The 27,287-nt window shown below is 58.0% G+C and overlaps 1 protein-coding gene across 1 annotated transcript; it reads right to left on the reverse strand.

Annotated features, from left to right (window-relative positions):
- Positions 1-354: 354 nt before the first annotated feature.
- Positions 355-26,752, reverse strand: MAPKAPK2 (MAPK activated protein kinase 2). The gene is made up of 10 exons (XM_075775599.1): positions 26,258-26,752; positions 6,314-6,453; positions 4,579-4,643; positions 3,872-3,951; positions 3,637-3,763; positions 3,056-3,131; positions 2,750-2,874; positions 2,369-2,454; positions 2,204-2,284; positions 355-1,918 (listed from the first exon to the last, which is right to left on the reverse strand). Exons 1-10 carry the CDS (start codon positions 26,504-26,506, stop codon positions 1,775-1,777), a joined length of 1,173 nt encoding a protein of 390 aa, XP_075631714.1. The 5' UTR covers positions 26,507-26,752; the 3' UTR covers positions 355-1,774.
- Positions 26,753-27,287: the final 535 nt, after the last annotated feature.

The following is a 27,287-nucleotide window of genomic DNA, read 5'->3' on the forward strand; positions in this document are numbered from 1 at the left end:
CGGGCGCAGCGCCCACGGCCACGGCCCCACAGCCCGTGTCCCCAAAGCCCCAACCGGGGAGAAGGGACACATGCCGGGGAGGAAATCCTATTTGCGGCAACAGCCAGGACAGAACCAGCCACAAGATCTCGAGTGACTGTCCCCAAGCAAAGGGATTCTGCAAGGACAGAAATGCTGCATGCCCAGAGAATGACCTGGGGGAGCTCAGCCTCTTGGGTGGGGTGGGGGGAAAAAAAAAAAAAGGCAAAAAAAAAAAAAAAAAGCAGCAATTTCAAGACATCAGGAGAGCATCTGCCCAGCCTGGTGCACCAAGGTGTTTCTTCACAGCCACGCAAGCAAGGAGGAGAGACTGGGTGACGCTTTAAGTGTCTTTAATCCAAAGGACTGAAGAGCAGACCGGGAAGATTAGTATAAGCCAACGGACAAAATTTAAAAAAAAAAAAAAAGGGGGGGGGTAAAAACCAGTTTTGAAAACAAATTAAAATTCCATACAGTGTCTAAAAGATCACCTAAAAACTAAACATTGCCTTAAAAAAAATTTTCCCCATTCAAACACATTTAACGCAGTGAAACATTGTGACAAATAATAATAATAATAATTCATGGACTAAAGACTTCAGAGCAGCCATCCTGCTTCCAGGAGCAGAGGACCGCTCCCAGCCCCCCGGGACCCGGTAGCAGGAGCATCCCTCTGGCAGGAGCCACATGGGGGGGGGGGGGGCTGCATGACCCCCAGCCAGGGAAGGGGCAGTGCTGCCATCCCAGCTCAAGGTATGGCCCCGCGCCATCGCCGCCCCCTCCCCATGCCACCCACTTTTTCCCGGGGACCCCCAGGACAGCATTTTCCCCAGAGCTGGGGGCTGTGGGAGCAGGCAGAGGCAGCAGGGAAGCATCTTTTCCCCTACGTCCCCGCAGAATGGGGGGGATGCGGGGGGCACTGGCCACCTCCTCGCATCTCGGGCCCCCCCCCCCCGATCCACCCCTGAGGTCAGAACTGGATTCCAGGCACAGGCACAGACTGCGGTGGCCACGGTGGGGGGGAGCCACGAGCAGCTCCGTGCCCACGGACACGACACACACCCCACGCACAGACAGACAGCGACACAGACGGCGCTCGCGGGGAGCCCTGCATGCCGCCGGGTAGACTCAGGGCTTCCAGGTCAGGGAGGGGTTGGGGGGGTGGGTGTTTTTTGGCTACCATGCTTTAAAAGCAGCAGTTTTTCAGGCCAGCAAAGAAGCGTGGTGTCCACGGTGACCCCCCCACGCCAGCCCTGCCGCACACAGCAGGATGGGGGGAGAAGGCAGCTCTCCCTCCCCGTCCCCCCGACCCGCTCCCAAGCCCGAAGCCCATCTCTAGCCAGCATCCATGCAGGGAGCAGGCTGTCTGGGTTTCGGCTCTACAGTAGTTTTTAAAAAATATTTATACATTATATATCCTAAAAAGGTCACCACAGGAATTTCCATGTCTTTGGAAGGAAGGAAAAAAAAAAAAATCAAAACTGTTTCACAAAAAGAAAAAAAATCCAATTATTGGCAGCGTTCACCTACAGGACAAAACCCCCGGCCGCAGCGTGTGGATCTGATGGGGGGGGATCTTACCGCCTGCTCCGGAAGGGTCAGAAACACAGGTGAGTAGCTAAAAATAACTAGTCTGGTATAAATGTCTGAATTCCATGCGCTTGATATAACAGTCTGTCTCTTTTTGTCTTTTTTTCTTAAAAAATATATATATAGAGTTATTGCTTTCTCAAGGGCCGGTGGGCGTGGGGTACCCTCAGTGGGGGAGCGCGGTGGGCTCGGTGGGGTTTGCTTTCTTCCGCCTCTTCATCAGCAAAGGGTTCGAGGAATCTTCGATTTTCTTGATCTTGATTTGTTCGTAGTCCACTCGCATGGTGGCCAGTGCGCTCGTCATCTCCTCCTGCGGGCCAAGCGGCACAGGCAGCACCGTCAGCAAAGCCCACAGCACCCCCCCCCGGGACCCCCAGGGCAGCTGTCCCCCTCCAAGCCCCAGTGGGAACAAGTTGCAGCATGGGCTGAGGCTCCCACCGCCAATTTTTCCAGGCCCCCTCCCAAGCGCAGATCTCCCCGGGAGCCAGCACGCTCGCACCGAGGCCAACTTCGCCCGGTTTGCAATGAGAAGGCAGAAGCGGACAGTCCCCAGATGGCACCGAGCGTTTCAGACAGCAACGGAGAGAGGTTTTACCTTCACGTCCTCCCACAGATCCTTCTCCTCTTTCAGCACGCGGCTGGTGTGCAGTGGGGTCTGGGGCACCTGCATGGATTGCTGCCGAGACAGCGAAGGAGCGTGAGCTGGGAGCCGCAGGCATTCCATTCCATCCCACCCCTGCCCCATCAACCCCAGGCTCACCATGATCCAGGGGTGGTTCATGAACTCCGTTATCGTCATGCGTTGGGTCGGGTCCGTCTTCAGCAGGTTGCGGATCAGCTGCTTAACTGGAAGGGTTTGTGCAGGGCCGGGCGTTAGCAGGTCCCAGGGCAGCTCTCTCCGTGCTCCGACCCAAGCCAGCGGCCCCAAAACGCTTGCACGTGCCTCCCATCCCCTCCATGCCACAAACCTCACCCTGGTCAAACCCTTCAGCAAAACCCTCTCAAGCAAACAAGTGAAGCTGCTGCATCACTGAGAGGCGACCCACGACGTTCCCCAGCCTTCGCAGCGCCGCTGGACACCGGGCTGACCCCAAAGGGAGACCCCAGCCCGGGGACAAGCCATCACGGGGACCACATTTACCTTCCTCCGACACTTCGGACCATTCAGGGTTGGGAAACTCATACTGGCCCATGCGGATTCGCTTCTTCATGCCGGGTGAGATGGCCAGGCCATGGTTGGAGTAGAAGGGGGGGTACCCACACAGCCTGCACCGGGAGAGGGAGCAGAGAGTCAGTGCGTTGCCCCAGAAGCCTCCGCAGCAGCCCCTGCGGAACACAGGGCAGCCCAACTGGGAAAGGTTCAGCCCCAGCAGCCTGCAGATGAGCTCAAAAGCTGCATCCCTCCCTTCCGACCCCGGTGGGATGGCGAGGGACCTGTCAGACTTACAGAATGTACATGATGACGCCGAGGGACCACATGTCACAGGACTTGTCATACTTCTCCGGGCCCAGCACCTCCGGGGCTGGTAAAGAGAGAAACAAAGTCCCGAATCAAAGTGGCAGCGCCAGGCGAGAGGCATCTGACCATCCCGTGGAGCCGACAAAGAGCTGTCTGCGGCTCCGTGCAGCCCTGCTCGGAGCAGTGCGAGCGCTCCTGCGCAGGCTTCAGCGCGGCCGTGCAGGCAGCAGAGGCGGGAGCGGTGCAGGGTGGTGCCACCTCGCAGCCCCGAGCACAGCACGAGGGAGGCTGCAGCACGGGTGTGCAACGTTATCGGCTGCACGCACCACCACCGCGCTCGGAGCGGCCCGTCCTGCGCGCACCAGCGAGCGGCAAACACGGCACACACCTGCATCCAAAGCAGCCCCCAGTCCCAAGCGTCCCAGACAGGGGTTGACCCCAACACCACGCCACGACCGAGGCTCCGGGCTGGATGCAGAGGTGATGGGCTGCGCGTGGCACCGTCCAAACCTCCTGGCTCTGCGCTCCAGCTTTGCAAACCTGCACGCTCAGACCCCCCAGCCACTTACCCACGTAGTACGGTGTGTAGCACGGAGTGGCCAAGGAGTTGTGCGTGGTGGTTTCTTTAGCAAAGCCAAAGTCTGTGAGTTTTAGCACAGCATTGGGCCTTTTGGAGGTGTACAAGAGGTTTTCCGGCTGTGAAAACACAGGGAAGAAGTAGTGAGCAGAAGAGCCGGAGCAGCCTTGGCATTGCCACGTGCCAAACGGGGCTGGGCACCACCGGGTGAGCGTGCAGCACGGTACCTTCACGTCCCGGTGCGCGATGTTGATCGAGTGCAGGTACTGGATGGCTTCCCCAATGCTCTTCATTATCTCTGAAGCCTCTGAAGCAGCAAAAAAACCCATCAGAAGCCTTTATAAGCAAGTTAAAATGAGCATCACTCCCTGAGTTACTCTACAAACCAGGAACCAAAGAGCCTGGCTGAAGTCAAAGGGGTTTCCTCTACCTGAAGTCCCCCTTTCCAAGCAGGGCCCCCCAGCACCCATCCCCAGGTCAGGAATCTGCAGCAAACGGGAAAGAAACTCCAGCTGGGAAAGCTTTCCCTGTAGAATGGGAAGCCAAGGGGCACCGGGCTCAGGGTTTGGGTTCTGCGGATGCTTTGCCTGGCCACAGGACAGAGGGAATGAGATTAATGAGATCTATGAGAAGCACAGCCCCTGGACTTCATTTTTTTGAGGGAGGTGGAGGTTTCTGAAGGTCACTGAAGCTCCTGCCTGTGCTGGAGTGGGACAGATGGGGTGCGGGGGCAGCTGAGAGAACATCCCCTAACCCTGCTCTCAAGTGAGCAGGAAAAGCAGGACCCCTCGCACCCAATTCCTCATTCCCCAAGAGCAAAACCCTGCTGGGGATTCAAAAGAACACTTGAGGGAACGGGCTGGACCAGAGACACTCCTATAAACATCAAGACACGGTCCAAAGATGACACCCGAGGTCCCCATGGGCTCCATACCCCTTTCTGTGAAGGCCTGGTCTCCCCTGTCTTGAATTCGGCTGAAGAGCTCCCCGCCGTCCAAGCTGGAAGAGAAGCAGGTGGCGTTAGACGCTGCAGCACTCGTCTCACGCTGGTGCAAGCGGTACCGAAACCTCTGATGCTCAGCCAGGAGCTGCACAAGCTCAGCAAGAAACAAACCCCTTCTGCATCCAAGCCCTTGGGTCGGTGCTTCTGGGCACGGGGTGTCTCAGAGCCTCCTCTTTCCAGGAATGAGCGGGGCAGAGGCTTCGCACCGGTGGTGGAGACGCCGGGTGCAAGCGGACGTGGTCTCCCCACCAGCCCACAGAAACGCATTTACAGTAAAGACAGCAAATGTGGCTCAAACCTGGAGAGCACGCTCCCGGCACGCCTGGCCTCATTTAGCTCACAAGTCAACCACCTTACCGGCGCACCAACCCCGTGCAGAAGTGCTGAGCAAAGATCGCGGCAGGGACACGGTGTCAGCAGCACTGACATGTGCTCGCCGATGGGACGGGGGAGGCAGAGACTGAACCCCACTGCAGCAGAGCAAGCTCTCACGTAAGGTGTTGGAGAAAGACCACGGAAACCTTGGCACGGTTCCTTCCCCAGGTACCCTAAGGAAAAACTCGGCTCCCAGAGAGATCAGGAGTGAGATCAGGGATAATTCTGCCTGAGAACAGGGGCAATGGTGCTTCCTGTCCCTGCCTTATCTAACTCGAGCAGAAACAGTTTCTGGCTTTCCCAGTGCAGAAGCGTCTCCTGCCAGCACCCTTGACATTCATTCGCTGGACATCTGCAATACAGATAGCGCACGGCCGCTGGGGCCAACTGCTGCACGGAGCCTGCGAGGAGACACACCGTGCTCACGCTGAAAGTCAAACGCTGCCTTGTGATGGGCGTTACACCCAGAGCATCCCTCGGAGAGCGGGGAGCTCTCGCAGAGACACGCTGCAGGGAGCTGCCATCACCCTGGGGACTCATTTCCTACCATTCAGCTACTGCTTTCTTCCCACACAAGCAGACGCGCTGCACAAACCTTTCCCATCCCCGGCTGCCCAGTGTCCTGGTGCAGTTTTCAGAAGCCTCTTCCCCCACAAGAGCCGCTCGAGTGGCTGCCGTGCTGCCTGCCCCGGTGCTGCTCGCAGCGCTCCTCACACCCGCTGCCCCCCCAGGCAACCTACCAGCTTGCCAGAGGAGAGGTTTTGGCAAGGAAGCTGCATCAAATCACAGCTGCGGTTGGGATGTGGTTTCAATACTTTCCCCTTCATTCCTCCTCCTCCCCAGGTTATATCAAAGATCTACCCAAATCAGAGCTGCTCAACTGCTGCTCAAGAGGTGCAAGGGCGTTAACAGATGCACCGGCTCGGCTCGGCTGCGTGCTGCCCAGCAGACCCCACCGCAGGAACCCGCTGACTACCCCGACTTTCAATGGCCAAAGCAAGTTTGGTTATGACCGATCTGCAGCGAGAACCACAGGCCCGAAGCGTCCCGACAGCCGAGCGAGTTTTCAGAATGACTCAGAGCCAGCGCAGCTCCCACCATCCCTCCAATGCCAACGGTGCAGCATCACATCCAGGGCGAGCATCCCTGGGGCTCGCGGGCTGCATCCCTCAGCACAGCATCTCCCTGGGGTCCCCAGCACTCCGACAGCGGTGCAGGAAGGTGCTCGCTGCCCTCTGGGCACCGGCCTGCAGGGAAGAGCCCACCCACAGCAGTGCTGCTGGGCACTCACCACTCCATGACGATGAGCAGACACTTCCTCCCCTGGTAGAGGTTCTCGTAGACGTCCATGATGCGGACGATGTGCGCGCACTGCGATGCCCTCCAGTGCAGCTCCACTTCCCTGCGGGCCTTCGGGCAGTCCTGCAGCATCTGCGAGAGAAGCAAGACCCTGTCAGCCCTGAGCCCCCCGGGAGAGCCGGGCGGTGACACCCTGCTGACACAGCACCCACCGGGAGAAGATGTGCCGAGCGCGAGTGCTCTCTGCGGGCGGCATCCAGGCGAGCTCCAGCGTGCTCTGCGCAATGCCTCCATCCCCATCTAGTGGGAAGAGCGCGAAGCCGCCCGTCCTCATAAGCTTCTTGCCCTTCCTTCCAAGGCTGGTAAAAGCTTATCCCGGCCACCTGCCACCTCCCTGTGCTCTGGGATGTCTCCTGGTGCCCAGCCAGCCTGTGCCACCAACCAGCCAGACTTCCCACCACATTTATGAGCAAACTCCCGCACGCTGGTACCTACGCCCCTGCACCCCCGGGTGCCGCCAAGCATCCTTGCTCTCCTCTTCGCAGCACCCCCCCGGCAGCGCTGCCCACCCATCACCTCCCCTACAGCCTTCTGCTCCGTGGGACTGGCAGGACCCTCCTGCCCTTACACACGGGCTGGGCACAAAAGCACCCTCACCGCGGCTTCAGAGGCCGCCAGCACCCCGCCACGCGTGCCTGGGGAGGGGATAAAGCAAACAGCCAGATGTTCCCTAAACAGCAGCTTTTCTCACAAGCAGCGGCAGGTCTTTAATGAGGCCCTTGCCCTTCCCAGAGACAACTCACAGTTCCCAGGTGCAGGAAGGATTTGCAGACTATTAATTACCATGTTTGTCAGGATAAACAACCAGCCTTAATTATTATACTTCTAAATATAGAGCAAACGTGTCTATCTTGAGCGTAGTTCGTTTTCCTTCCTGTCTCCGGCAGCTCTTGGGGCTGGGCTCGGCAGAACATCCCAGAGCGGGTCTGCACCTCAGTAGAAGCACACGGAAACACATCCCAACCCCACGTGCATCGGCAGGAAACAGCAGGTTTGGTCATTTTACCAAGACAGACACAGAAATGAACTTCTTGCCCCTCCGCCCTCTCCCAGTCAAGCTCCCGGAGCTGCTCGGCAAAGGAGAGCACCCAGCCGGCAAGCGGAGGAGCATCAGCCCCCGGATGCTTCGCTGGCCTGGCAGGATCTGAAACGGTGCCCAGTCTACAGCAAGGACCCCTCTGCCACGGGGGGATTTCACAGAACAAGGGTTAACACTTGCTGCAGCCCCAGAAGACACTCGCTGCCTGCTTACACACCGAAACACTCGCTGACGGCACTCACGTGAGCCCGGGCAGAGTAACGGCAGTTTGCATTCCTGCCTGCAACAGCACCCGCCCTTTGCCACGGGGAAAGGGACACACGGGACGCGCACTTCAGCCACCCACCCGTAACCCCGATACTCGGGTGTTTGGTCCTGCTTCTCCCACCTCCTGGGCTCTGCTGCTTCCCCCGGCGGAGGAAACCCGTGCTGGTGGATGGTTCAACATCCCAGACTGGTTTGGGTGGGAAGGGACCTCCCAGCCCACCCAGTCCCACCCCTGCCATGGGCAGGGACACCCTCCACCAGCCCAGGTTGCCCAAAGCCCCATCCAACCTGGCCTTGAACACTGCCAGGGATGTTCCACATCATTTGCACCGACAGCCTCAGGATCAAAGGCAGACAGGGCAGGAGGCTGGATGACCCCGTCCTTGCTCCTCTATTGCTTAATTACCCTAAAAACCGGATTCTGGCAAAGCCAAAGCAGTAAGCAAGCGCAGCGCCAGCCCCCCCAGCAGCCGCGCAGGCAGGGAAGGGGCCTGGAGAAAAGCTCGGTTATTTGCAGCTCCGCTCCGAGCAGCCTGGCGTGGGGAGCCAGGAAGCTGAAGGACCAAAAAAAAAAAAAAAAACCAACCAAAACAACAATTTGTAATTATGTGCTGGGAAAATTGAACAGCAGGAAGCAGATAGTTAACATCATTCTGCACAAGGCAAACAAGAGATGTACTGAAATATATGTCCAATTTTTAGAGGTCACTCAGAGCTCTTTTAAAAGAGCTTAATTGTATTTCTAATGAAATAGGAGGCAGAAGCTTCCATTACCTGTACCAGCACAGCCCGGACTTTTGCTTTTGTACTCGGGCACCCGCAGGCGAGCAAACAGCTGCCCCTGCGCTCTCAGAACGTCCCGGCTGCAATTCAGCCGCGCCACCAGCCGGCCTCCCTCCGCTCCCTGCCGCCACGGGACGGAGAGGCTGCTCGCCCGGCTGGGAGAGGAGCAAATTAAGCCTCATTAAGAGAATGATTTGGTCTATTTAAGAAACCTTCCCGGTGGCAGGTGACAGCGGCACGACGGGAAGCTGAAGGCCAGATGCAACGAGTGGGGAAGGCCATTACCACTGCAGGGGGACGCAGGAGGGACGTGGCGATGTCCAAACCACAGCAGAAGCAACCCACGGGCCAGGCATCACGGCTGCACCCACGCAACCTCCGTCCTGGCCCGGGCACAAAGCACCGGCCCCCTGAGCCCCGTGCAGCCGGGGATGTGCCGAGCACGGTGCAGGGGTGGGAAAGGGTTTGGTTCTGGTGCAGGCAGGGTGAGGGTAGCACTTCCACCAGCTTCTCATGAGTTTCTCCTCGTTAGGTGGGAGCCGACAGCTCCCAGTCGATGAGTTTTCCTCCTGCTCCCTCCTCGGCAGCAGTCAGCAATGAAACCACGGGTGGGTGATGTCCTGGCGTGATAGGTGCTGCTCTGGTCACAGGAACTCCACAATGAATTTGGGTGTGTGTGGTGACACCGCTCAGGTCCCTAATTTAGCGCCGGTATCCAGGGCAGCCTACGGCTGCAGCAAGATTTATATTTCTTGGCTTGCAACAAGGAGGCTGGGATGTGAAAAGCACCTTGTGTCTCCTGAGGGTCAGGAAGGGCAAACTGCCTCCATCCCAACCCCAGCTGACAGTACCAGCTTCAGAAGCAGGAGATTTTGCAACCAAAATAGTCCCGAGCAGAAGCAAAGTTAACCCTTTGCAGAGGGGAAGATGGCAGCAGATGGACAACCTACTGCAAAATCCTGGCACCCACAGCTGCTCTCAGTTCAGCTTTTCCATGTGTTATCTCCTGTTCCCCTTCCAAAGGAGGGCTCCTTTGAGATCAAACTCTTCATTACTTCAGACGGGAAGCATTGCGCTACCGGCTCGGCTCTCACCGGAGCAGGAGGGGAGGGGAGGGGAGGGCTGCAGCACCGAGCCCAGCAGCCCGGGCGTGCGGTGGGCAGTAACGGGATCCCCGAGTTACACAAGCGTCCCCGGGACAGGGGGCAAGGGCAGCGCTGCAGAGGGGGCTCAGCCACTGCCTCTCAGCAAAACCAGGTTTCCCGCACAGAGGAGCTGCATGTGTACAGGGTTAGGGGCTTTAGACGCTCGCTTTGCGGCCAGCACAGGTCCCCGAACCGCCTCTCATCTTCAGAGCATCTCCGCATCCAGGCATCTGTCCCTTCGACACCGCGTGGGACAGGGGACAGCCGGGAGAGCCGTGCCACCCCAGAGCTCTGCACTGTCCTGTCTCTGCCTCCCGCCAGGCACCTGCCCGCAGGAAAGGAGGGAAAGCAGGGAAAAGGCCGCTCCACCCTCATCACCATTCAGGAGGAAATTCAGCTTTCAGCCACATTTCAGCTCTCCGTGTAGCAGCTTGATACCTCCGAGACTTCGGCAGACGGCGTTTGCTGCCGTCCTGTACCTTGGCTCAGCCCGGCTCCCCCAGGAGACATTACACGCTGCGAGAGAAATTAGTTACGTGCAAAGCTAAACACGCTCATTAGCCTCACTGAGACGCTCAAGCTGACGGCTCTGAAACCAGCCCCATCAGCGGAGGGCACAGCCCCTGCCCCTACGTGCTCAGGACCCCCCAGCAGCAAAAGCTCCTCCTGGGCTCCCGGAGCAGCTCTGGGCTTTTCACCACCTTTGAAAGAGAAACCCTGGAAGCAGCTCCTGAAAACAAAACAGCTCATTGGGATGTCTGCAGGGCGACAGCACCCACCCAGCAAACCCAAACCCAGCTGCCTCCACGGCGCAGAAACGGGGCTGCAAACCAAGCGGGCTCCAGCCAGCCCTGCCACCCCCCCGCCGCCGTCATCAAAAGCGAGCTTCAGCTCAAACGAAAGGGCTGGGGCCACGTCCCGCTGGCTCGGCGGCACTTTGAGCTGAATTCATCCCCCCCCCCCCATCATCATCTCGCACCAAGCACAGCAAAGGCGGGTGGGCGTGAGGAAGGAAGGAAGATGCCGGAGAAAACAAGAGGGCTGGAGCCACGCGTGTTCCCTCGCCCGCGCGTGTCCTCAGGCACCACTGATTCAGTCTCGCCGCCTCCTCCTGGGAGGATGTGCCGTGAATCATGGCAGGTTCGCTAAGGAAGCTTCCCTCCTCCACTGGCACTGGAGGTCCCGAACGACACCGCCCTGCTGCGACCCGCCACGGGTGCCACCGCAGCCCCGAACGGTGCGGCCCCTCGGTGAGCCACAAAAACGCGCTGCTCTCGCTCGGAGTGGCAGGATATCCCCATCCAAGAGCTTGCAAGGGAAAACTCGCCTCCCACGGGCAATTTCCATGAAAACTGAGGATCAGGCACACACCGGCATGCCGAGCTGTTCATTTTCCAGGACTGCCCCTCTTTGCTCTGGCTCCACGCTCACCCCAGGCACTCCAGCTGCTCTTGCAGGCAGGGTATTTTTATTTCCGTGTGTATTTTGATCACGCCCGATTCACCTCGGTTCCCAGCAGAGCAGCACGCACTGCATGCCTTGCCTGTGCGGCAATCGCCCCTCCGACCTGCAACAGGACCCGCAGGAGCGTGCCCGCACCCCACGCCGCCCCGAGGAGCTCCCCTCTGCACCACGGGGGTTAAAATAAACTGCTCTTAAGTTGCAATAAAAATAAACCTACAGTACAGAAAGGCATCTTCCCGAGTTATCAGCAGGGGAGCAGAGCAGAGTTCCCCTGCCTGGACTGCACACATGGGCTCCGGGTTCCCCTGACCAGGCTAGCACAGGGCAAGGAGCATTTTTTCCCTAATAAAGCAAAAGGGTTTCTCTTCAAAGGATTTGCCTCTTCTAATCTTTCCATACAAACTGGTTGCCAACTGGCATCAGCTGCTTAACACATTTGTAAAGCCGGTGCTGGATGCTTTGCACATGCTGTTCCCATCTCGCAGCGCCGGGAAGGCAAACCCCCATCTCCTCCTGCGCCCCGCTGCCGGTCCCCAGCGCCCACCCGACATGGCACAGCGCTGGGGGACCTGGATTACACCGATTGCCGCCCGTGGGTCTTTTTTTCTGCCTTTAATGACAGCACATTTGGGGAGCCCCCAGGTAATCACCCCACAGTCCCAAAGCTGCTCCAGCCTCTGCCAGAGATGGTTCGGAGGGAGCAAGCAGCAGAAGGGCACGGAAGCAGCAAAGCTTCGCTCCACTTTTACTGTTTATTAACTATGGAAGAGAAATAACATCACGAGTCCCAAAGCCCGTAAGAGGAATTACGTTACCAAACGCAGGGAAATTCATGGTTCAATCACAATGCGGTAACGACGAAACGTGCAGCTCAGGAAACCTCCCCCACATCATCGTGGCTCTTACATAAACCTTTACATTAACCCCGTCGCCACTGCTTACATCCCGCACGACCAGCAGCACTCAGACGGAGGCGATGGGACTTTCCTGCTCTGCCTGTGCACACAGAGCCACGGACAGTCCCTGGCCGAAGAGCTTTAAGCCCCAACAAACCAGGCAAAAGCTTCACCCTCACGTTTTTTTTTTGCCCGGTGAAAGCCAGAGAGCAGGGGTGACGTGTCTGGAGGACGACCTGCACACGTGTGCCCCAGCCTGCCGCACCGGGTGACTATCTAGAAGGGTCCTTGATGGAGATGGCTTCACCAGAGCCTCATGGTTTGCAAGGCAGGAGGACAGTACCGCAGGGATGGTGGCTGGTGCCATCAGTGCCTGGTTGGATGCTGAGGCTTTGACCGTTCGGGCAGGACACGAGCACGGCCGGCTCCGTGCGCCAGCGGCTTCATCCCCCACCGCCGTGAACAAAAGGTCATCCTCCGCGTTCACTTGCCTCAGGGCAGATGGAGAGGTTGGAAAAAGCATCCCAGTGAGAGAGAATTACTTAGATTAGACAGAGCTACAAACGGGGGGAGCAAGCTTGGAGACGCAATTCAGGCCGAGCAAACACAAACTGACACACGCTCGAGCTGCTCGGCCGCATTCTCCAAGTCTGAATTACGGGAGCGCTGGGAGGAAGACTCGGAGCCATCGTGGCCCGTGCAGGGAAAGCCTTCCCACCGCGCGGCTGGAGACAAGCAATAAGCCAGGCGCGAAGATGCTGTGTGTGCGAGGGGCGAGCTAAAAACCCCGCCAGAAGCAGCCAGCACGCTCGTGGAGGCAGATGTCAGAGCGGGCGGCCTCATCGCTGCTCCTGCGGGCGATTTTGCAACAGGGAGGAAGATGTAAATGGGGCAAGGGAAGAGGCAGCTATTGCACCACGCTTTCACAAGGAGACCTGCCGCACCGGGGCCCCGCTCGCCCGCAATGGTTGCGCAAATCTCCGTGCCCCGTGTGCTGCCAGCTCCCTTGCCCACAGCCCACAGGAGATGCTTGGGACCCCCTGCCCCGCAGCCCCCCCCCTTCCCCAGGGCATCTGCTGAGCCTTTCCTCACCCGCTCTTCCCCACGACAGATGCAGCAGCTATTCAGCCTTTTCAGGCTGCAACAAAAGCCTCTCCAGGCACACAAAGGCAAAGAGCAGAAGAGAGGCCCCGGCTTAAATAAGAGCCACCTGCCAGGGGCCTGTGTCCCCCCCCCCCGCCACGCAACCGGGGTGCTGCCCCCCGGCCAGCCCCGCTCTGCAGAACCCATTTCCCAGGAGCAAAAATATTCTCTGCACACTGATTTCAAAGAGATGAAGCTCCAAAGCGGGCACCCAGGAGCAGTGCCTTGGATGCTGAGGGAAGGGCCACCAGCACGGTGGGGACACCGGGGACAAGGGCACAGGGAGGAGACAGGGCGGTGGTGGGCAGGAGGGGGCTGCAAAACTCACTTTGAGAAAAGTCAAAGCAGGTAAATGGCAACAAGGCGGCAGCACGAAGCATCCGCGCTGACTCACGGCACCAGCAGCAGGCTGGAGTTGGTGTTTAATGAACAGAAATAAACAGTTCCAGCATCACTTATCTGAGAAAAACAAAATTAGGGACCCATTCAATCCCAGGTTTTTGTTTTGGGATCATCTTCTCCCGGTACATCAGAAGCAGCACGAGGTTTGGGTGACTCACCCGATGCTCATCTCTCCAGGAGGCACGGGCGCTGGCGTTAGGAGCCGAGATCAGTCCAGGCATTAGTGATGGTCAGCAAGACCTCTGTGTCCTGCCACGCAGGGGGACATCCCGGGAGGCCCCAGGGAGCAGACCTGGCTGGAGCGATGGAGCCACCACCCTGGCCAGGACCTCCCTGTGAATCCAACGGGGAGGAAGGGGGTCTGTCAGAGCCAGCGTGCCCCAACCCAGCCCATCCGAGATGTCACTTCCCACCGGGGCCACCACAGCGTGGGGCTGGGAGGTCTGAGCGGGGATGGGACCGGCTGACTCGGGGCAGGCAGAAGCTGCAGCCCAGCTCCAGACGGAGCTGCTCCAGGGCAGGGGGGACACACACTCCCAGGGACCCCTCTCTGAAACCGAACCACCGCATCCTGCGTGCCTCTGCTGCAGCCACCGCCAAGAACACGCTGCAGCCGCCGGGGCCTTTTATTTGCACAATACAAAGGGAAAGGAAAGTAAGAAGCCACGGGAGGGGCAGATATCTTCCCGGGAGACCCGACCGTGGCCAGCGGATCTGCTCTACACACAACCCCTTTACTGCTGCCTCCTCGCAAAGCTTCGGGGCTGGGGTCAGCTCCTCCTCCCGACCGCTCCCCAGCCCCATCCCTCGCCAGATTTCCTACCAGAGCTGCCGAGCTCATGAACGGAAAAGTGCACATATGTGCTTTTATGATAGGAAGTGGTTGATATTCACAGGCATGATTAACACAGAAGTAAACACTAGTGTAAACCATTAACTCAGCGCTGACCTATGTTCTTTGCACTTCCCTTCCACAGGCACAGCTTGAAAAAAAAAACAAAAAAAACCAACCCTTATCACCACACCAGCACCCTCACATCCCCGGCACGCCTCTGCCAACTCTGCACCGCGGCCAGGGGCTTTCCCTTGCACGTTCAGCCTCCGCCATACAGCCCGTGGCCGGCACTAAGATGCTCAAAGCATCTTTTTGGGTCCCTTGCTCCATCAGCCTCACGGCAATCCTGGGGACAACCCTGCCCAACCCTCCAACCCCAGGGACAGCTTTGGGAGGATTGCCCACACCTACATCCCAGAACGGCTTTACTTTTAAGCTGGAAGTGATTTAAGGGAGAGGCTCAGACCACCCAGACCCATGCCTGCAAGCAAAGGAGCCATGAAGCCCTGCCAGAAGCCCCACAAACACCCACCACATCCCGGCAGCTTGGCCTCACGCTCCTGGGCTCACACTCTGCCCAAAAATGAAGTTTCTCAGGGCTCAGCTCATGGGCAGGACCCCCCGCAGGACAGACAGGCGGCTGCCACCCCCTCCCTGCTGCCTTTCAACAGATCTTAGAGCAGCGTAAATAAATATACATTAAAACATACAGCACCACCAGGACACAGCAAACACCTCCCTGAGGCGAGGCCAGGGATGCACACCCCAGCCGTGGCCAGACACGATGGCCAAAGCGGTTTGGAGGCTGCCAGGGCCTCGGGGCTGGGACCCCTGCTCTTCCCTGCACGAGATAAACAGCTCCCGTGCCGGGTGGCTCCCGCTTTTGTTGACAGTGGGGTTTGTTTTATGCAGGGGAAGGTCAGGACAGGAGCGACACGGGGATTTCGTAACACGCCTTTGTCTGCACGGGCGCTCGGCAAGGCACGGGCCCCGCGGCCACCAACCACCCTCCTCTCTCCACCTCTCACACAGCCAAACAGATACGAAGCCTCCAGCTCCATCAGCTCCGACGCAGTCGGATGCACGAGCCCACCTCCGGGGATGCACGAGCCCACCTCCGGGGATGCACGAGCCCACCTCCGGGGATGCACAGGGCAGACGGTGCTCCGGCACACGCGGGGCAGGGAGAGGGGCTGCTGCAGCCGACCCACAGCAAGGCGGGTAACGAGAAGGGATGCTAATGAAGGGACAGAGGGGAAGGGGAGGACTGCACCCCACTGGGTGATTAAGAGCTGGTCAGCTGGAGACATCACCCACCACCTCCCCCAAACGCCCCTGGGCATCGCTGCTCACCGAGACCACCGGGGCTGCTCCTGGCTCTGGCTCACCGCCTGTCCCTACACCCCAGGCTGCTCTCCTCCTCCTCCTCCCACCACACGGCTGTTGCACATCCCCAGCTCCTAACAGGACCTGCTGGTGGGACCCCCCCGTTTGCAATAAACCCACCGGGGTTAAGAGCCAAGCAACACTCCAGACCCAGCGCTACCTATGGTCACACACCTCTGCTTTACTACCACGGCAAGAAGTATTTTAGGGGAAACCTGGACCTTGAAGCAATACAACAGAAAGCTGAGAGCCTCCTGTGACCCCACAAGCCTGGGGAGCTCAACCCCTCGGCCTCGGGCGCTCTTCCTCCACCGGCTCATCTTCCCTCTGCACCCGCCATCCTGAGACTCCTTCAGTCGGGAGGAAAACACAGTTGTGCTTCTATTTAAAAAAAAAAAAAAAAAAAAGGCCTTCTTTGCATCCTGCTGGCACCTCATTAAAGCTCTCGGGACACGGTGGCTATTATTAGCTCTCTCCAGGCTTTTGGCAGCCCCGAGAGCCTCCGCGGCACCTGTTGGCAGCAGCCGCGTGGCCACGAAGCCCGGGGAGGTTTGGTGAAGCCCGGACGGAGCACAGACCACCAGCGTCCTGATCAGCACCGTAACCTCAAAATACCTCAGCCAACAAGCAAAACTCATCACAAAGCACCTGGGCGCGCACGCCTCCAAAAACACCGTCCGAGAGGAAACCTTCACCCCCTCGGTCTCTAAAGCTGCTCCCACAAAGAGGTCCTGCCCCAGAGAAAACAGCACGGAGCAAGAGGTCCATAGCAGAGGTTTTATGCGCTTGCACCTTTTTAATATACAGCAAAACCACACACGCTCTGGGAAAGACTCGCTGATCCTCCCACGGATGCCCTGTACCCCGCTGCTAGGCAGTGTTTACCAGCAGGCTGCTTGATTTCTTACCAAATACAACAGACAGCAAGAGCTTTGGACACGTTTTGGCTGTTAGATTAGAACAGAAAGGGGCTAAAAGGATAAAAGCAGGGACATTTAAACAAACGAACAAAAAAAAAAACCTACTCCTGCAGCTACTGCTGCTCCCTCGGCAGGCTAGGCTGTTCATCTTGGGTATTCCCATACCCAGTCTTTAAAAAGAAACCTCACCTTTACAGTCACCAGCTCGTCCCGGGGCAGCGTTAACCGGGGCCCCCCCGGGAGCAGAGGCAGCCCCAGGGCATGGGGGGTGGGCAGGGGGAAGCTGGCCAGGGGCTCCCAGGTCCCTGCTTTGTATGAATTTAAGCTTTTTCAATCCCACTTATTCAGGAAAAGGGCTTAGGGCCAGGGGGAGTCAAAGAGCAGACAGGCCAGGCTTTGTGCGCCTCGGCCAGCCGCCCACCCACCCACCCGAGGGCTCCAGCAGCCCCGACGCGTCCCCGTGCAGCCCCTGCAGCAGACTGGAGCCCACTGGTAAGCAGCAGCGCTGGCATTGCCACTGCCCCTGCAGCCCTGCAAAGCCTGGAGCAGCACCTCGAGTCAGCAGAGCCCCCTTGTCCTAAGTGAGAGAGAGAAATCAAGTCCTCAATGGCCCGTACGAACGTCCCCCCCATTGCATCACCCCCATCTCTCCCGCAATGAAAGTTAAGGCTCTTTCCAAGGCTGCTGGGAGGGTTTGGATTCGAGGTGGGTACAAGCTCCAGATGTTCATCGCTGGTTAGGAGTTAAGTCACTAAAACCCTCAAGGCATCAGCACCACGTCCCAGCCAAACCCTCCTTCCAATGACATTTGCCTGGTTGTTTCAATGCAATCTTTGGGGAGAAAGAAACACGAAAGGGATGTTTTTGGCAAAAGCCAGAGGTGCCTGACCTGCCAAGCAGAGGCTGTCCTTACTGCCAGAGCCCGGCAAAACCGAGTTAACTGGCTACACCAAGAGCAGCCAGAAAGCTCTCCTCGCTCTCGTTAGGGTAGAGCCCTCCCTGCCCTGCAGTTCCTCGAGGTGAAGCCCAGAAATAGGAGTATCAGCCAGGAGCACTGCATGCTGAGACACACTGAGAGCATCATCATCTCCCCTGAACTCCTCCAGACTGCGGCGGAAGGCACAAGCCATAGACCTGCTCCAAAGCTCCCGGGGATCAGCTCCGACTCCCAGCCCTCCCGTCCCGCAGCCGCCCGGGAGGCGCCGGAGCTGCTGCTCAGCAGCATGCAAAGACCCACATTTTAATCTGTTCATAAACTCCTCAGCATCTTACTCACCCAGGCTTCATCAGCCCAGTATTTGCATCTCTAAGAAACACGCAGACAAGGTTGGGCTGGCCGTCTCCTCCAGTAGCAGAGAACTTGGGAACAGGAGCACCAGGACACTTCCAAACCCCCCAGGACCTGGAGTGCTGCCCTGCTGACTCCCACCACCCATGAAGCATCTTGCATCCTGGCAGGGACCTGCTCTTTATCAGCACGTCTTCCTCACAACAAAAGATATTGGGAGACTCTTCCCCAAACTGGAATAAGCAGAGCAGGAGAAGAGACAGAAAGGAAGATGTTAACAGTCCTCCGACACAACCGTGCGGACCCTCACATCGAGAATGGGGTCATTCCTTGCAGGAAAAAGCACCAAGGACAAAAGCAAAGGCCTCGGGAAGCCTCTGCCAAGCAAGGGGGAAGATGTCCTCACCGGGAGCCCAGGCAGGTGCCCAGCTCAGGGGCGCAATGCCCCCAGGCTCCCCAAAACAGCCGTGCTGCTCTGCCCACGGCACGGGACGTACCCACCCAAAACACCAGATTCACAGCTCCGGTGACTTCCAGGAGATGACCCAGGTTTAAACTTCCTGGCGAGCCCGCCCTTCCCAGCACCGCGGCAGAGCTGCTTATGCAAGAGCCGCCCAGATTTTCTTAGCAATCTGCCCAGCGCAATGGGCAGCGAGGTTGCGAAATGGCCAAAGAGGAAGAGGGAGTCACACCAGAGCCTGGAGGGGACCGGGCCGGCGGGAGGAGGCTGTTACAGGCGACGATGGCTCCAGCAGCCCGGCCGTATCCGAAAGCAGCGGCTGCGGGAGCTGTGGGGCCACGGGAGCCCACGCTCTGCAGGTGATGGGTTGCTGACACCCGCAGTGGCACCGCCTGTGAGCAAGCACAGCCCCTGCCTTTTTCCTAAAAAAAGTGGATATATAGTATGTTAACGCTGTTCTGAAGCGGTCTTAAACATTGAGCTGGTAAATGCAATAACGCTGTGATTACTGCTGAAAATAAAGACCAGCTCCCCCCCTGCTTTTTATAGTATTTATTTTTTTTTTCAAGTAGGCTGAGGATAACATGCATACTTTCTAGTTTGTTTGGATGTGATTGTATCTGCTTTCCCCCCCAGCCCAACCGAGATGCCCAGGATGCCATCCCCATTTCCAAGCAGCGCCGCTTGGACCCGGCTCCCACCCGCACCTACGGGCAGGAGAAGCGACGAGCTGCGGCTACTGGAATTGCAGGCTGAGGGGACATGCTGCCAAATTTCCACAGCAGCTCCAGCTTGTGTTCCAGCCGCATTTCCCTGAAAACACACATTTGGCAGGAGGTCCACGGAGCCTTTCAAGAGGCTGCCCCAGCTCGGTGCCATGTACCAGGGCCAGAGGAGACCGGCTGCTCTGTTTCTGAATGCGGTTGCTCTGTTTCTGAACGCTCAGCAGAAGATGCTCCCACCCGTGTCTGCCCCACGGAAACCCAGGAGGTGCCCGTACCCCTTGAGACAGGTACGGTGCAGAGTCCCGACCTGCTCTTACACAAATTTTGCCCGTTCCAGCACAAGAAACGTATGACAACGATGACCCCAAGCCCAATTTACCACCCAGTTCTGGGGCCAGCAGAGCTGGAGAGGTTGAACTCAAGAGCAGCACCCGGGGGGAGCCGGCTGCAGCCAGGGGCACACAAAGCCAGGCAGCAAAGTTCATTACGACGATGAAGGAAATGAGTCCCTCCCTCCACTGATCCCAAATCTATAGCCCAAACTGGGTAAGGGTATCTAGCAAGAGCAGAGCTGCAAAGTCCCAGCCTGGCTGGGCGCCCCAGGAACATTCAGATCTGGGCTTACGTTTTGAACTTTATCTCTAGTTTAGGCTACAGCTCGCTGGACCGCCAGGCACATAATCACATGCAGCCCTGACGCCAACGGCTTAAATAATCTTATTACATATGACGGCAAACGCCGTGCCGGCCGCAGACCGCTTGAGCCAACGTGCTCACCTGCCCTCTCCGCTGGGAGATTGTACTTTGTCACAGCAAAGCAGCGTACCGATGTAACACCCTAATTCACGGGAAGATGCTGTCATCCTCAGCAGCATCAGACCAAAGATGGAGCCACATCGAAGCTCTGCGTGCTCCCAGCAGTGCTCAGAGAAGAGCCACGCTGATACCCCATCCCGTATCCCCCTCCCGATGGCAGGTACCATCCCATCACCCTCCAAATGATATTTTTGTGGCTCACAGCACCTCCGGCAAAGCTCGTGTCTCGGGTCCTCTCAGGTCAGGGGGATCTCCCAGCACTCACGGCCGTTAGTCCCTTCCTGAGGCCATGAAGGAAACAGCAAGTTAACGCAACCATTAAACCTGCCGGTTGCTATAATCTCTACCTCGAATTGGTAAGATCTTAAAAGGCTGAAATCTTTGAAATGACTCAGCCACGAGGTATAGAGAAACAACAGCTTAAAAGGCTGTTAAAGCTCTCTGCATTCAGACTCGGTCTTGCGTGCCCTGCACTAACCCCCCGTGCACTCCCTGTCCTCCTCCGTAGGGAAACCGGCTGTAGAGACGAGAGCCTTCTCCAAAGCAAGCCTCCGGACACCAGTCACGCACACAGTCCTCGTGCTGGCCAGAGCTGAAAGGAGGATATATTTTAGCATCCTGCAGCCATGAAAGACAAGGGGCCTCCACGGAGGGGATGGGGACCATCTTCAGTGGGATACGGGTCTCAGAGGCTTTTAAAACCCAATGTCAACGTCACCACCAGAGACAACCACGATGCTCAACGGTTCTGGACCATGCTGAAGCGCTGACCCAACGTGACTGTCCGGGGTTAAAACAAGTTCTTTGGGAACCAGTCAGGCAAAGCTGTGTTCCTGTGTCGGCCTCTGGAGCTGGTGGAGGGATCACCCTGGTCCTTGTGGATCCACCCCCCCCAAACCCACCCTCCTCCAAAACCAGCCTGCAAGCTCAGCCAAGTCCTGAAGACCCTTCTCCCAGTTCCTGCCTCACCTCTGCTGCCTGCACCTCTGCCCGCAAAGGGGAGAGGAGCCGAACGGCACGGGGCAGACGCGGGGCTCGGGGCCCCAAGAGCCGCCCGTGCCGGGCTGCGGCAGCCACCCTCGCCCGCTGCAGACAGCCCCGGCGCGGCGGAGGGGAGGCAGCGCGTTATTCTTGGAAACCAGGAGGTGAGGTCATGCTGCCTGAATGCTGCAACTTGAGGCCAGACGCGCGGGGCCAGTTGTGCTTGGAGAGGAGCCTGACTTCTGAGCGGGCGGCCGAGCGAGGGCCGTCTGCAGGTCGGGAAGCTGGTTACGTTCAGAGTTAGGAGGAGGAAAGGGTTTCTTAATGAAGGACGGCTCCTTCCTCCCAGGCTCTCAGCAGAGAGTGCAAACCCCAGCAAAGGGGTGGCTTTTAAAATAGCATCAGCTACTGCCTCTGCTGCAAAGCCCTCGGAGCACCCCGGCGCGGGGCACGCGAGCCCACCACGAAGGCTCAGGAGATGCCAAACCTGGAGCCACGCTGCTCCTCATGATGCAGGGACACTTCTGACCCAGCCACTCCTCCGGATGCCTCCCATGTACCCGCACCACCCTGCGAACCCTGTATCGCCCGTCGGGAGTTCATCCATCCCATCGGATCCCAGAGCACATCCTGGAGGTTTCTGGGAAGACAGAAGCCACCAGCTCGCTCTTTCAGACTTCCTAGGAAGGAACTTTATGGGACTTTCCATGACCTGCACCTACCTGTTGTCCAGCAAACACACTAGGAGACCTGGCTCTTAATCTGCACAGCTTCAAATCATTATTTATACACTGCTTTAAACGCTCTGGAATGGGCAGCATGAGTCTGGCAAAGCTCAGCGCCCGCTCTGTGCCGCTCGCTGCCCGAAGGCAGAGCCAGCACCTCCGCTGCCCGGCAGACGAGCGCTGTCCTATACATCGGGCTTTCCCAACGCACGCGCTGGCAGATAGCAGAAACCCCACTGAAGGTCAGCAGGAGCTCACTGTGAATGATAAAATAATCGTTTTACCTGGCTGTATTTGGCTATTAAATCACACACAAGGGGGCCGTATTTTCATCCTGTGGGACGGCTGCCCGTGAAGGATTCATCCCAGAGCGGGCAGCTCAGCTCCTCTGCCCAGTTCCACTACTGACAGACCTTCAGTAAATCACTGCATCTCAGTTCCCCACCTCTGAAAACGTGGGAAACACTGATCTTCTTTTGCAAGACCTGTGGCTGATGGCATTAGATTATTATTTAGAGGAAGAACCCCGTCACTTCCTGAGTATGTGCCAAAGCAAAAAACCAAGTCCCTGCTCCCAGGCTGTTATCAGTCCATGCCAGTCATAGGTTTGACTGCTCAGAACATGTCATGTCTTCAGAAGAGATTATGGCAAACCCTAAATTGATTAAACAAGCTCAAACCCCAAGTCAGTAGACTCCTTTGGTCAATGAGATAATAAACCACTGCCTTGGAAAAGTCCCAGTGATGTCACTACACTTTCCACAGCTTTTCAACCATGGCTTGCACAGAAGGCCACAGCAAAGACGTTTCTGGTTATATAAAATACATGGTAGAGTTAAAAAAAAAATAAATATATATATATATATCTCCCCAATGAGAGAGGAGCAGAAGTACAGCAAGTTGTTTCCCATGAGCGTGAGCCCCAGATCTCCAACTTCTCCATCACTTACAGGTTATTTTTCCAGCTGGATTATCTGGGGGACAAAGTGTTTGATCTGGAATGAAGCTGCAGAAAGCCATGGGAAACGGGGTGCTTTGCTCCTCTAAACATCTCTGTAAAGGACCCCAGCCACAACGGCAGAGACAGCACGAGGCCACCAGCTACATGAACACGTTCATCCACAGAGCCGCTCAGTTATCAGCTATGAGACACCTGCCCTATTTCCACGACAGGCATCTTACAAGAACAATAAACCACAAAAGTACTGGACTCCTTTCTCGTTCTCCATCACAGGAACCATCGCTCACAGATTATCTGATGAGGCTGAGAGCGAGACCGAGAGTGTTTCGCAAACATGTCCCAAAACACCAAGGATGGTCCAGAAACGGGGCTGCCAGAGAGGGAGCAAATTTGCAAGCTGTCTCCACAGCCCTGCGAAGCTCTTCCACCCAAAGGGAGAGGTGAGGATTTCTTGCTTTGAAGTTGGGGTTAGGAGTGAGGTTTGTTAATTTGTTTTAAAGGAAACCTGCTCCACGAAGAGCTTCATCGAGCAATGCGTAGAAAAGAAAAACCTCGACGCTTGCCATCACTGGCCCCTGCTCTCCTGTCTGGTTTACCTGCGATTCTCCTTGCCAAATTAAGAGAGCCAGCCATCGACCCAGTATCTTGCCTAAAGTTTAGTCTTAAAAGTGGAATTTGCAGTAGGCGAGACAGAGCTCGCTCCCAGCCCCACCGTCGCAGCCTGCGTCACTAATGCCAACAGCCTGACCACAACGAACAACGCCAAGTCAGGTCAGCAGTGACCTACATACGGCAGGCTTTACAGAAATTACAAGCCTTATTTTGCCTAATAATAAATCACGCCAAGGTACCAGGAAGAAAGGGGCAAGAAACCACCTAGACCTCGCATTTCAGTTCCATGGATCACCTCTCCGCAGACTTTATGTTCCCACCCTGAGGTAAATCACTGCACATCAAAAAGCCAAGTCACGGGTGACTGGGACCATCGGCGGCCTGCTTCCCACCAGGCCACGCTTCAGGTATTGCTCAGTAAGAAAAAAATAAAATAAAATTGAGGGTGGGAAACTGCAACATAAACAATAATGATCTATAAGAAAAGTAAAGGAATATCTCCTGTTTTCACCCCGGTACTACACAGCAAATAAAACTACTGGCCGTTGACTCGCGCATCTTTTATTTAATGATGCATCTCTGCCACGGACTATTGCACTGGAAGGAGTAGAAAATTGGCTGTAATATTTCCACTGCTGCTGCAACGCTGTCTCCAAGCTCAAACTCTCCCAGAGCACCGAAAAGTTCTCTTAAGCAAAGTAACTCTCAGCAAAACCCAAACCTAAACGCATCTCAGAGCTTGGGAGAAAGAGGTTTAACGACATAATAGACGCTCACAACCCAAGAGGAAGCACAACGTAACCAGAAGACACGTTAATATTGGGGAGAGGCACGACTGTTTCCCTCCAGTGGAGGATTGCATGATTATACAAGATTCTGGAATAGCAAATGTAAAGAGCAACGGGCCAAATGGAAAGGTTTGCTGCACAACCAAAGCAGGCAGCACAAAGATTTCAGCTGCGGCTTCTGGCGATGGGCCATCAGGATTCTTTTAAGCATCATCTGAAAGATGACAACTCGATGCAATCACTTCTGTGGATCCTGCTTTAGGTCATCTTTCCACACTGATGTAGCCCATGAGTAATTCGGATCCAAATACCTCTCCGCAGGTTTCTAACAGAGATGTTATCCCGGCCGCGTACCAGAGGAGGGGATGAAGTCAGCGCGCTTCGTGTCTAGGGCAGTCATCCCCACTGAGCTTGGGCTCGGCAGTTCAGTCCAAATATAATAATCAAATAATCCAAGCCTGTAGCTCGTACTCACCGGGACAAGCCGAGTACGCACCAGCTCGTCCGAGAGCCCAAACTCACAGCGTAGCAGTTTTAAAGGGGCTGGAAGGCATCGCTTATGGTAGCAGCTGTGCCGCTCTTTGAAGAGCCAAAGACACGTCCGACCGCTCGGCTAAACTCTTCTCTCCCCGGCAGGGACGTGCGAAGAGGCCGGGGCAGGGGACAGGGAAGGCGACCGACGCTTTTCCAAAACAGAGATTCAGCGTGGAATATACCTCACGTTCCCAGAGCCGCGCAGATGCTCTGCGCCACCCTCCTGTGCAACAAACCCCAGGCCCCAACCGTCCTACCCGTGCTGGGGCTGAGAGGAACCGCTGGCATTCGGTCCCCTCGGCCATCCTTCCCCTTTCGGGGCTGTAAAAGGGAAGTGCTGGAATCTGCGCTTTAAATACACGAGTCAAGTGCAGAAGCGAGGAGGAGCTCGTCTGTCAAAACAGAAGAGGATTTCACTAATTTCCAACCAAACGAGATGACAATACATGTCGGCTTGGAGTACGACGCAGTGCCGTTCGTGAGAAACGCCTGCATTTCCAAAGGAAACGTCAAACTTTTATTGTTCAACTGAACACCCTGCCCTCCTTAACCCCAGGGGTGCAGCACCGTCCCGTGCCGACCCCGCCACCCCCACGGCGTGACTCGTGCCTCCAAAGCCCCTTGTTCATTCATTCGTTCAGGTTAGGAACCCCGGTACCAACAGACGGGCAGCTCTAAAAACAAAAGACGCGAGGGTGATGGATTCAGGTGGGGTTGTTTCAGCCTTCACAGTTCTCAGGGTAACGCCGAGGGTTTGAACAGCTCATGTGTGGGCACAAATCGCGTCGATGCTAGAGAACACGGCGCTCCCGCCGAGCAGACTGCCTGTACCCGCGTCACCCAGCGCCGCGCTCGGCGTGTCGTGAATCCATTCAAACTTCCCAAAGTCCCTCCGGCAGCGAGACACGCTCCCCGCTTCGCTCAAAACGCTCATTTGAAAACAAGGGAACGGTCGCATCGCCTCTCGTGCGCGCTAAAACGCACTTTCGCGGCCACCATTTACCTGTGCATCTTTCAAACAGGAGCAAGTTACGGACAAGGGGTAAACACCACCACCGCTGAAATACTCCCTGTCCGAAGCGGGGGACGACAGCCGCTCGGTGTTACCCGCTGCTTGTACAGCCGGAGCCAGGGGAGACCTGCCACCGAACAGGGACACCCGGGCAGCCGCCCGCGTTTCGGCAAAGCGCAAGGAGGCACCGGGACCCCCCCCCCCCCGCCCCCCCCGGTTTGAGATGTAAACCGCGCGGGGTGAATCCGGCCGGGCCCAGGGCTGGGCTCCGCACCCACCCCCCCGGGCGGGTTACCGAGATGTCATTTCGCTTCGTTTCACGTTAGAAAGCCGGAAAGCCACGTCTCGGTGTTCTTAATGGGGGGGAAATCAAAGCATGGCGGGCCGGACGGGCAGCAGCCGGCTCCATTGTCCCGGCCCGCTCCGCCGCACGCCCCGCTCCCGGTTACCGCTGTCGCTGCCCGTTTTCCCGTGCCCGGCCCCCACCCGGGACCCCCCCCCACCCCCCCTCCCCGGCAGCAGACATCTTCCATCACTGTCAGGCAGCGCCGCCGCTGCCTGCTCCTCCTGCCCCTTCCGCAGCCCGGCGGCGGGGCGGGGGCAGCCCGGAGCCGCCCGCCCGTCCGGTCCCGTCCCCCCGCCCTCCCCCGGCAGCCCCGGGGTGGGGGGGAGCCCCCCCTTCCCTCCTTCGCACCTTGAGAGCAAACTTCTCCCCGCTCTTCTTACTGAAGATCTCCAAAACTTTCCCGTTGATACCGAGCCCCAGCACTTGCGTGGTGACCTTGTAGTCGTCCGTGATGGCATTCTTCCGGATCTGCAGGCCGCCCTTCACCGGGAACGGCGGCGGCCCGTGGGGGGGAGCGGCGGGCGGCGGGGGCGGCGGAGGCTGGGGCGGCGGCGGGTTGGGGAAGCCGGCGGGCGGCGGCGGCGCCCCGGAGAGCATGGCGGGCGGCGGGCGGGCCGCGGCGGGCGGGCGGGCGGGCTCCGGGACTCGCGGCCGGCGGAGCCCCGCAGGAGCGGGATGGGGCGGGGGGGGTGAAGCAGCGCCGCCGCCGCCTCCCCCCGCCGGTGCGCCCCGGCCCCGAGAAGAGCGATCGCTCCGGTTCGGCGGCGGCGGCTCCTCCTCCTCCTCCTCCCGGCGCGGCGCGGCCCGGCTCTGATGTCAGCGCCTCGCCGCGGCCGGCCCCGGCCGCCGGGGGAGGGACGGGGCGGGGCGGGCACCGGGCCTGCGCCCGCCGGGGCGGGGGGGGGGGGGGGAGGCCGCGGGGAGGCGGCGAGGTCCGGCCCCCCCGCCGCTTCCCCCGGGGTGGTTTGCGGGGCGGGGGGAGAGCTCCTGCGCTTCTCAGGGGGCTCTTAGTGCTGGAAAGGGGCTGCGGGACATCGCGGGGGGGCAGGGGCGAGCCCCGGGCCCGGGAGGGGGGGCAGGGGTGCCCCCCAGCACCGGCCGTTTCCCCGATCTCCTGGAGCCCGTGGTGGGGTGTCAACAGGTCGTGGCGTTCCCGATCGTCCCCCCCCAGTGACACCCAGCTAACAGCTCCCTGCCCGCGTCCTCCCGGTGTCCCAAAAGCATCCCTGAGGTGACCGAAGGCAGCTCTGACGGTCTGTCACTGCCGGTGCCCAAACACCTCGCTCACCGATTGCTCCATCTATAACCAATTCCCAGGAAGACGAGAGATGTAAACCCCACCGCAAGCACGCAGAGCATCAGGGGGAAGGCCGGGGAT

The sequence above is a fragment of the Balearica regulorum genome, chromosome 25, assembly GCF_011004875.1.
Source record: "Balearica regulorum gibbericeps isolate bBalReg1 chromosome 25, bBalReg1.pri, whole genome shotgun sequence".
NCBI classification, from domain to species: domain Eukaryota; kingdom Metazoa; phylum Chordata; class Aves; order Gruiformes; family Gruidae; genus Balearica; species Balearica regulorum.

What these genes read in the sequence shown, in the direction of transcription:
- MAPKAPK2 (XM_075775599.1), bottom strand. Translation starts at nt 26,506, where the DNA reads ATGCTCTCCGGGGCGCCGCCGCCGCCCGCCGGCTTCCCCAACCCGCCG. An exon ending in CTACACACCGTACTACGTGG is followed by an intron (nt 3,132 to 3,636) that starts GTAAGTGGCTGG and finishes TCTCTTTACCAG; the next exon opens with CCCCGGAGGTGCTGGGCCCG. An exon ending in TGAACCACCCCTGGATCATG is followed by an intron (nt 2,285 to 2,368) that starts GTGAGCCTGGGG and finishes CTGTCTCGGCAG; the next exon opens with CAATCCATGCAGGTGCCCCA.